This window comes from Fukomys damarensis, unplaced genomic scaffold, assembly GCF_012274545.1.
Source record: "Fukomys damarensis isolate Sample0158 unplaced genomic scaffold, DMR_v1.0_HiC HiC_scaffold_38, whole genome shotgun sequence".
Lineage (NCBI taxonomy): Eukaryota > Metazoa > Chordata > Mammalia > Rodentia > Bathyergidae > Fukomys > Fukomys damarensis.
The window spans coordinates 74,806,226-74,817,153 of NW_022900950.1; the positions used below are offsets into that span (position 1 = coordinate 74,806,226).

At 44.6% G+C, this 10,928-nt stretch overlaps 1 protein-coding gene and 1 pseudogene across 2 annotated transcripts in view; one reads left to right on the forward strand and one right to left on the reverse strand.

Annotated features, from left to right (window-relative positions):
* Positions 1 to 5,517: 5,517 nt before the first annotated feature.
* Positions 5,518 to 5,618, reverse strand: LOC117284654 (annotated as a pseudogene).
* A 3,245-nt stretch (positions 5,619 to 8,863) lies between these two features.
* The window catches only part of Trim2 (tripartite motif containing 2), a 97,756-nt gene continuing 95,691 nt past the window's right edge, over positions 8,864 to 10,928 (forward strand). For both annotated transcript variants that reach the window (XM_033759870.1, XM_010627931.2), the window contains exon 1: positions 8,864 to 9,045. In XM_033759870.1, coding sequence (XP_033615761.1) covers positions 8,912 to 9,045 — 134 coding nt within the window. In that variant the 5' untranslated portion in view covers positions 8,864 to 8,911. The remainder of the gene's footprint in view (positions 9,046 to 10,928) is intronic.

Genomic DNA, 10,928 nt, shown 5'->3' on the forward strand with positions numbered 1-10,928 from the left:
TTTTTTTTTTTTTTTGGTATTGGGGATCAAACTCAGGATCTTGCTCTTGCAAGGCAGGTGCAGTGCCACTGAGGTAATTCCCCAGCCCCCATTAAGTGCTTTTGACTTATTTTTTCTTGAAAAGTTACCTAAGGAAAGAAACACTGTAATCAAGAACAGAATTAAACAGTGGGCTTCCTGTGCACCAGGGGCATAAAAGAGGATCCTGTCCCATAGGCTCCTGTGCTTTGGAGTTCTGGTGTGAAATAAGTTCTCCCTCCTCTCCCAGCTCCAGGCTTAGTTCCCACCATGTGGCTCCCTGGCTGTGCTTTGCCTATGCAGCCACTTGTGGGTCCCCAGGGAGAGCAGGCGGGAGGATGTAGGGATGAAGACCCCACTCATCTTGATTGCGCCCCCCACCCGTGTGCCTGGAGGTGAATGTCACTTAGCGGACACTTAGCACTCCATCCCGCAGTCACCGCCTTCTGGAGCTCAGGACACCAAACCTAAGCTAACGAGCTTAAGCGGAAGGGGAGGACTTCTACAGGGAAGGCAGTGGCAGTCATCTGGCTACAAAGAGGAGAGATGGGGGAACAGACATTAACACTGAGAAGTGGGGAGCTCAGCTCAGCGGGCACCCCCTATGGGAAGAGCCGGCACCCTGGGAAGCTGTGATACATTGCACCCCGGAAATAAGGAGAGCTTCGAGGCCCTTGGGCACACCCTCCCTGGGAACAGAAGCTAGTGGGTGGCCCTCTGCTGGAGGATCTCCACCGCACACCCATACACACACACCCCTGCTCTAAGAGCAGGAAAGAGAACACATCTAGCCCACTAATGTACAAAACAGCCCATTAGGGATCGAGGCTTGATTTAGCTGGAAGTGGGTCGCCCCATTTCAGTGTCGCTGGAGAGCGTCCTTAACTTTTTTCGCGGTGAGCCTCAGTAACAGTGCAAACTCAGTTACAGCTGGATGGTAACAGGCTCCTAAGTGTAACAGAACCAATGTCTTCCTCTGTCTGTGCCTTGAGCTGTAGGTGTCACCTGTCCTGGCAGGTGACAGGTAACATAGTCACAGATAATCATAGTGTTTCACGATTTCCTTTCTACAGATGCATCAGGAAATGTTTCCTAGTTTGTGTAGCTGATGTAGTCATCGTCTGCCTCATTGCATTGGCCCAAGAGCAATTAAAACTGTATACACATTAGTAAATAAATTCACCTCAAGGAGCAACAAAGAGAAACAGTGACCCAAGAGTGCCATAGAACTGGACCATAGAAAGGAATGGAGTCCTTTAGATGCCCACAGCCAGATAAGCCTCTGCTCCCTCAAGTCACAGGGCCACATCTCATTTTTCAGGGGCCTCTGGGCCTCTGCGCCTCTGCTTTGCAGCTGTGTTCCCTACACCAGCCAGACACGTTGTGGCCACCTCCCTCCCCTTCCAGTTCCTTTCCATCCAGTCCTGGTGCTGATGTAAACAACTGTTTGGATACTTTTCTGCCTTAGCTGCCTATAATGTGCAGCGTGAAATATGGTTTAAATCTTAGGCTTGAAAACACAGGCATTTTTCTCTCATTTCGTCTCCTCCTATCAAATTCTTTTCCATTTGGTGGTAATTTCCACCAAATTGAGAAAATGAGCCAGAGAGGCAATGATGTGAGGGCAGAAATGCTCAGGCAGGATTTTTCTGTGCAGGGGGTTTGTTATGTGATTGCTACACTGGTTTCCCACCACATGCTGTGTTTAGTTGGCAAAGCCCTATTAATAAGGGATTTATATGCCAGCTTCTTAGACTTTTTATTGCCGTGCATATGTGTGCTCAGTAGTTTTTCCTTTCTCTCGGAGCATTTGAGAACGTGTGTTAAAATGTATCACTAGTATGCACCTTTTGGATGAGGGCTCCTGTTGCTAAACATGGACTATCCTAAGGGGAGGCCAGGGACAAACGACAACATCCACACCATGCTCTTTGTCGCGGAATTTGGCAAACGGCACTCTATCCTGCCTAAGTCCGTTTTATGTTACACTGAATTCATCAGTTCAACTCATGCAAAAGATAGGTGACTGTTAAATACCAGGTAACACAGTTCTGGGTGCTGGGACCACGGAAGGGAGCACGTGGCTGTTTTCTTGTTGTGTCTTCACTTGGAGGAGAGCGATGGAGACCTAGAGACAGAGATCCTGTGCCCTGGTCATTCCTAGAAGACACTCTTCCCCTCACAAAGGTGCCTCCCTCTTAACTGTCACCCCCCAGTGGGCTCTTCTTACCCCCATCATGCTGGAGGGCAGATAGCCAACCTAGCAGAAAGTGACCTTTGCTGTGTAGAAAAGCATAGCAAAGATGGGGGACAGCACAATGTAGTTTTCCAGCCACTGGTCACATAGAGTGAGCAGGTGACAGGGCACAGGGTACCTGCGTAAGTGGGATTGCTGTGTGTTTCCCACTAGGACCCTCAGCGCTCCCCCACACCTGAGCTCTCAGAGCTGGTTAACGTCAGTGTCTGCCTAACATGGGCTATTTATGTCATCTGAAACGGCTTTTCCTGTCTTCCCACTCTGCAGCAGTCTGCCTTCTAGTTTCCCATCATCTCTTCTCTGTTTCATTCATTTTTTTAAGTTGTAGGTTTCTCATGTAAGAGGACACATGTAACATTGAACGTTCTGAGTCTGACTTTGCTTGCTTTCTTTTTTTCTTTTTTTTGGTACCTGGGATCAATCGAACTCAGGGCCTTGTGCTTGTGAGGCAGGCGTGGTTCTTCTGAGCTAAACCCCTGGCCCCTGACTTCGCTTATGTAGTGTGATGGTCTCAAGTTCTACCCATTTTCCTGCAGTTGACATGATTTCATTCTTCTTTGTGGCTGAGTAATATTCTGTTGTGCGTATATACACATTTTCTTCATTCATTCATCGGTTGACAGGCGTCCAAGCCATTTCCGGAGCTAAGCTGTTGAGAACTGCAGCTATGCACATGAGTATGCACGTATAGAGAGTAGTGTCTGTAATTCTTTAGAGAGCATACCCAGGAGAGCTGTCGATGGTCAGGTGTATTTCTGTTTTTCAGTTTCTGGCAGAGCCTCCGTACTGATGGCCACAGTGGTCGTACTAGTTCCTACTCACCAGTAATGCAGGCGCACCTGCTCCCCTAGGTCCCTGCTGGCGTTCATTGCTTTTTGTGGTCTCCATGATAGGCATTCTTTCCCTAATGGCTAAAGATATGGAACAGTCGTTGGTATACTCATTGGCCATTTGTACATCTTCTTTTGAGAAATGTCTGTTCAATTCATTTACCCATATTTTTCTTTGGTGTTTTGGGGGCTAGTTGTTCAGATTTCTTTATATACTCTAGATATAAGTTCTCTATCAGAAGAGTAGCTACCTGGCAAAGGTTTCTCCCGTTGTTCAGGTTGTCTCCTTACTCTGTTGACTGTTTCCTTTGCTATGCAGGTTTTTAATTTGATGTAATTCCATTTGTGGGTTTTTGATATTATTTCCTGTGCTGTCGGAGCTCTGTTCAGGAAGGCCTTGCCTATGCTATGGTGTTAGGGTTTATTTGTGAATGTTCCCCAAAGCCTCGGGTGCTCAGAGGTGGGGCTTTTGGAAGGTCATTTGGGTGTGGGGGCCTAGAGATTATCACCGTTAGGAAGTAGGACCTGGTCCTAAGAGGTGGCCCCTGGGGCCTGTCCAGGAAGGGTTCATCTCCTTCCCTGGCTCCACCCTTTACTCTGCTCTCTGGCCCCTCTGCCCGCCCTGCCTTGGAGCCAGCTAACTCTGGTCTGAAACTCAACAGATTGCGAGCCAGAATAAACCAGTCCTCCTTTAAGATGCAGGTGTCTGGTATTGTGTCTAGGACTTCAAGCTTTTCGCCTATGTTATCTAAAAGCGGTTTCAAAGGTTCTGTTTCTATGTCGAGTCCTTTGACTAGTTTGATTTGATTTCAGTAGTACAGTTCAGGGTGAGAGATGGCTCTACTTTCAGCCTTCTGCAAGTGGATGTCCAGTTTGCCTGGTACCATTTATGAAGTGGGCTCTCTTTTTCCCAACATGTTTTTGGCCTTTTTAAAAAATGGCTAAGGCCATGGGGTTCTGTGTCTTCTGTTCTATTTCATCTCCACGTCTATTTTCGTGTCAACACTGTGTAGTTTTTGTTATTGTAGCATCATAGCATAACTTGAAATTCTGTATTGTGATGTCTCCAGCTTTGCTTTTTTTTTTTGCTCAGGTTTACTTTGGTTGTTCTGGGGGTCCCCCCCACCCCATGCTGGGATGGAACCCAGGGCCGCACACATGGTAGTGGCTTCTACCACTGAGCTACATCCAAGTCCTATTCTGTGTCTTTTCTTATCCCATGTAAATTATAGGGTTCTTTTTTCTAGCTCTGTGAAGACTGTCATTGGAGTTTCAGTGGGGATTGTGTCACCTCTGTGGACTGCTTTGGTGGGCTGTCTCTTGGACTTTGGTTGGGGTGCTGGATGTTGGTTCCCACATCCACAGGCACTGGGGCTGTGGGAAGTAAGATCCCAGTGGGTTTCACAGGTGTACCTGCAGAAACCAGTTCTCCTAATCTCCAGCAGAACATTCTCCTTTCTATCACCTTTGCTGTCCTATACCAATTTCTGCTGCTTTTATGGGGTGGGAAGGTCTCTGACCTTTCAGAAACCCAGGAGGGGAAAGGAGGGAGACAGCCAAGAACCCAAATGGTGATTGCTTTCTGGTAGAAGAAGACCACAACACTGGTAGTGCTCAGAGACTTTGACTAAGAGTGCTATTTTATGCCTGATCCTCACGGCATATTCAGCCTGGCCCTGGCGGCTGGCAACACACCAAGTCCTTCTAGGCACATCATTCCTCCAGGGGTGGTGGAATGCTTCCCTCTTGTGAGCATTTGGTTATTTTCAGGGAGGGATTATTATCCTAGCAAAGCTGATAGGTTGTTGGGGGCTGGAAGCCTCCTGTGTTGATTCTGAGAGTTCTAAAACTCCAGATGCCTCCACCGGGTACTGGTCACTTGTGACAGATTTGTGATGTTGTCATGATTTTAAATTAGCATTAATGAGTAAACATAATTAATTTGCTGTGTGAATGAACAATGCTAAAGAGATGCACTGTATCTACTACAGTAATTATAAAGTTAGAAAAAAGTGGGTTTATTCTTTCAGCTTTAGAGCATAGAAGTATTGGCTTAAGAAATTCATTTAGTCAATCATCTGATTAAAACAAATATTTTTCCTTGTACCAAATCCAAAATTCTTAAGGTTAGAAAAAAAAGAGTGAAGTCTAGTATCATATTTCCTCACTTTTCTTTTTTTTCTTCAATGCGCCATGGCTCTGTTTATTTCAGAGGATAGTATAACAAATTTCAAAAACTATTCAAAATAAAATTTTTTAAACTGATTTTAATTGACAGATTCGAGTTCAACATCATTTTTCGGTTTTTATTATTATTGTGCTGGAGATTAAACCCACAGCTTCATGCATGCTGAGCAGGTACAGTATTATTGTATCACTGAGCTGTAACCCTGCTCACAATATCATTTTTTTAAAAAACGGGGAACACTGACAAATTTTTATGCCATCATTGTGCATGGGCTGTGCTAATTTTCTCTGTGTCATTCAAATTTTAGTGCTACTGAAATGAGCACTCTATCATTTTTATGCTACACACATACACACACACACACACACACACACACACACACACGCACCCCAGTGAAGTATTCAGTTTGAGAGTAGCTATCATCCACTGACTGGGTAAGGCAGAGAATTTGACATTTGAGCTTTCCAAGTCAACAATTTTACCAATGACCTTGGACAAGTCCTTCAAACCCTCGCCATTGGCTTCCTTATCTTTAAGACAGACAGACCCATCCCTTCCCATTCTGATGTCGTGGGGATGGGGTTTTACAAAACACAGTGTATGCCAACCTTCCGTGCTCCCGGGAAATTAGCTGCATTTAATCTAATCAGTGAAGATCCTTTTCTAGTTCTGTAGAGAGAGACCCTAATAAGATTCACACCGCTTTTGCTCTGCGGTTCCCTGAGCTCTGTCAGAATGTGGCTCGCAGATAGCAGCTGTTTGTTTGTTGATCATACTCTTTAATGAACTTATTTGGAAAGTACAGAGTTGGAAAATGGATGTGTCATATATGTAGTGCTCTTAAATATGTGCAAAAAGTTTTCTTAATAACAATGGAAATTCTTTTCAAAAATTTGATTAGGGGGGAAGTAAAAATGCCCATTTATATTTGAAAAGAGTACTTCCCATAGGAAGTGTGGACTTGTTGACTCTATAAATTCGGTGGATTTTCCAGCCTCAAGCACAGCCACATTGAAGTGTTCCATAGTTCACAGGGCAAGCGTAGTGGAGTGGTTTAGGGACTGAAGAGGCTTTAGAGAACTACAACCTGTGTTTGCATTCTGGCGTCCTTGACTAAGCTAGTGTGTATTTTCTTTTGTTTTATCCATAGATTGAGAATTATCATACTACTCCTTCTAGAATTATATTGAAAGTTAACTACCTTGTTTGTTTTGGTAAAGATTTGGAGGGTGGTGGACCCTTTCCCAGTAGGTGTGAATTTTACTTCATTCTTCGTTTGCCTGTTAGCAAAGAAGCCAGGAGCTCTTCAGCACGGTAAATGGAGCTGCTGTCACCAGGAAGCCAGATCCTCTGACCTTGAGAACCTGGTGACCTTCACTCTGCGGTTCTTTATCTTTGAGGAACTGTTTCAGACCCGATGTGCAGCCCATTGTGTAGAATACAGGTAGCATTTAGAAGTGATTTTCCAGAGCAAGACAGAGTATACCTTCAAGTGTGAAGGTGCCCCGAGAGGTCTCAGGTTCTGTTTCTATGATTACCTGGGACTTTAGGGATTATTTATTTCCCCCAGGTCATTGTTCTTTTATGAGGAAAATGGACTGTTTTGACCAACTTCAGAGGAAAGGAGGCCCCTGTTTACTGCTCAGGTGGAATGTTTCTGTTTAGGTTGTTTGGAGACCTGGAGGTTTTTCCGCCCGCTCACAGATGGTCTGGACTCTGTACTGTTACAGCCCTGAGCCTTGTCAGCATGCTCAGAGAAGGGGACATTCTATAGCTTGTTTGGATTTTATCCATAGCTAATGATTAAGAAAACAAAGGAAAAATGACAAAAATATGTTTTCTTTGCTTTTTATTTAGCCCCTAGCTACCTGTCTCCAAGCCTGCCTAACAAAGCTCTGTTTTACAACTTTTCCCTCCTTTCTGCACCTCTGGGCTCTCTGCTCTCTTCTCTGTTGTTCTCTTCTAATTTCTTTTTCTGGAATGATCCCAACACTTTGAAGCCTCCTCTGAATTAGTTCATTTTTCCAGGTCCCTTAAATGCATATGCATGAACATCAACACATCTGTCTCTTTGTGCTTTCCTTCTCTCCCTTTCCTCCTCCTCCTCCTCGTGCCCTCCTCCTTCCCACCCATTTGTTTGTTTGTTTATTGAGTGGTGCTGAAGATCGAACTCACAGCCTCCCAAGAGCTAGCAATTGCTCTACCACTGAGTTATATCCCCAGCCCCCGATGGACACTTCTTTAAAATAACAGGGATCCCTCCAGACTTTGTCCTTGCTTCGTGGCAGATACACTTTAGTCTCCAAACAACAAAACTTTAGTTCTGAAGAAGACACATCAAACCGCATGTGAAGTATTTAATCAAAAACTTGTAAGGATCACAGCCCTGCATATTGGAATGTAGAGGAAGAAAAACTTGTACTCTCCACTCTCTTGGGCTATGAACTTACATACCTTTTTAATAGAGGGTCATAAATTGTAGAGAAGCAATTAGACAAAAAGGAAAGGAGGGTTGGTTGTAAGTTATGGGCAGGTGAGTAGGAAATGAATGGTAGATCATGTTTGTTTAATAAAGGTGTGTTAGGCAGACGCGTCTCCTCACAGTCTCCGGTAGTTAAGAAGCTTCTCTTCCTGGTATAGGAGGGAGGGAATGCTTTAGATGTGGACATTTCCTTTACGGATGGGATACTTATGTCCATTTTAGGCAAGTAAGGGAGAACAGAGAGCTCCTTTTGTGACTGCTGTTTCTTAGCAGCCTTCTGCCCAAAATAATCCTTCAGCCAAAGTGGCACATTTTGAGTGACATCGTCTGATCTCTTCAAGAACAATCGATACTCGGGAAAACATACTGAATTCAATAAGACTCTAAAAAGCAGGTACAGTGGACTCTTGACTTATGAACTCAATTTGTTCTTGAGGGCTGGTTGTGACTCAAGTTGGTCAATGAAGGCTCAGGCTCCTTACACAGCCTTCAAAGATTCTCCCCTGTACACGGGCAGATCTCCGTGTCAGAAAGACACTGGCCCAGAATTTCTCAGGATTTCCCACACAGGAAAGGATGCTGAAATTTCCTTCCAGAACTCTTTAAGGGTTAAATCTGTATCTGAGACCATCTGAGCACAAGTGGCCGGCATTCAGGTCATCACTCGAGACTTTGCTCATAGCCCAAGTTGTTCATGTCAGGTTGGTTGTAACTCAAGGGTCCACTGTATATATTCAACTGCTGGGCCCTGAACAAACATAGCTATGTAAGTTTTTATCCTCTTGCCCACCGCTCAGCCTTGAAAACCCATAGAGCACACCTCTTGGTCCAGCAGGCTCTCTTTTACTTTGCTTTGTTTGCGTGAAGATGGGATTATTTTATTGATTTACAAAACAAACATCAGGCAGAGCACTGTTTTCCTTCCTCAGCAGTGAGACTCAACCATGGTCATTTAGAGGTCATTAAGTTGACTTCTGCTTGTATTTATAACAAGATGCCTAGAGGGAAGGAGGCAAAGGAGGCCATGCTGGCTTGCACTTGCAGATTGTTACATATTTTTTCATTTTGGTTTTTCTGTTTGACAGCAGCATCGTGCAGGGTCACAGACAGCTGGCCCCCCATGTCAGTGGTCTAGGATGGCCAGTGAAGCCACCAACATCCCAAGCCCCGTGGTGCGCCAGATCGACAAACAGTTTCTGATTTGCAGTATATGCCTGGAGCGCTACAAGAATCCCAAGGTCCTCCCCTGTCTGCACACTTTCTGCGAGAGGTAAGCCTCTTTGGTGCTCCTCCGAGGGACTTGGACAGATGGACGTGGGCCGTAGGGCTTTCTCCCAGAATTCTGTCATTACTCTGGGAGACAGTGAGTCTTGGTTCTCCTGACGGACAACTAGAAACCAAGTCACTGAGTTGCCAGCAGCTTACTTTATTTCAAACTCTTGCAAGGAGGAGAAAGCAACCCAGGAGCTACTGCTAGTTCATTTCCAAAGAAGTCGGAGCATTAACTATTTCAAGATCACACATTTTTTGTGATTTTTTCCCCCCTTTGTTCCTTGTGGAATGATTTTGCTCACAGCTGTTCCCTCACAGAGTGTCCTTCCTGGGGGCCAGTTACAAATCTGTCATTTCCTCCCTCTAACAGGTAAAGTGAAATACCTGTGTACATAAGGGGTCATTTCAGATTGAACCTAGGCCCTTGCACTGAGCTGTATCCCCAGCTATTTGTTTGTTTGTTTATGACAGGGTTTTGCTAAGTTGCCCGGGCTGAGCTGGAACTTGCCTCACAGAGTACTGGGTGACAGGTGTATGTCACCATGCTGGGCTCTTATTTATCCTTCCTGAGAGGGTATCTTTTTGAAGAGAGGTATGAATGGGTTTTCAAAATACACTTTACCCCATCATTTAACTTACCACCTAAGAAATTAGGCATTAAAAGTTTGTAATTAATTTATCTGGGGCCTAATTTAGGTGTTTTCTTAGTAAGGTTATATGTTTTTCTTAAAAACACTTATGGTCATTACATATTGTAGCACTTTGCTAAGTAAGTCCTCTATACTTTTTAATCTAAGATACATAAAATATTGTGCTTCTTATTATGGAACAGAAAATCAGGACTTCTGATGGCTTCAAGTATGTACTGATTCAATTTACCACCTATTTAACCTTGGTATCTGAGACATCTGTTTTTTAAGTTGATGGGGGTCTCAGCTGCAGAAGAATAACCACATCCTTGATGTGGTGATGGGTAGAGAGAGAAGGTAGATTTGCTACTGTTAGCTGTGCTTTTGATTCCTTCGGGATTGTCATGCATGTGTGTGGATAGACTTGTTGTGTTTTAGTGGTATTATATGGTGCACCAAAACTTTTTTTTAATGCTTTGGCTTAAGTGCTTTGTAATTCACATTCCAAATTTATTAGACAATGTAATTTCCCCCACCCCTTGATGGATGCAGCTAAAACATAAATAGCAGCTAAGTGTCCATGTGTCCCTGTGCACAAACAGTGAGACCCCTATTCGATTTGAACTCGGTGCCACAGCCTGGCTACTCAGTCTGAGCTCAGCAGAGCCACCTCGGTCCTGGGCTCAGTGACTTGCCTTTTTCTCAGGTCCTCTTACTTTTTTCCAGCATGTGAGAAGCATCCTGCAGAGTTGTCCTTGGTCTGCCCCCACCCCCATTTCCCATCCAGTAATTAGTGGTGCTGACTTACAAGATCCCACCACCGTGAGTGCTGGCATTAAAGTTGTTCCAGCATATGCACAGTGAAGTACTTGCTTTTGAAAGTGAAGGTGATGTTTCCTTAAATTGGAAGATTTTGGGGCCAGGGATTTAGCTCAGTGGTGTCACTGCCTGGCTGGCAAGTGCAAGGTCCTGAGTTTGATCCCCAGTACCAAAAAGGAAAAAAAAAAAAAGAGAGAGAGAGAAGGTTTTTTTTTAGTAGTGGGGATTGAACTAAGGTTCTTGCTCTTGCCAGTCAGGTGCGGTGCCACTGAGCTACATTCCCAGCCTATAAGATTTTGTTTCTGTAGAGACAAAACTTCAGGGTTTGGTTCTGTCTCTAGATGTAGCTGTGGAGCCCCTTTAAACTAGACACAGACACACACACACACACACACACACACACACACACACACACACACACACACACACACAC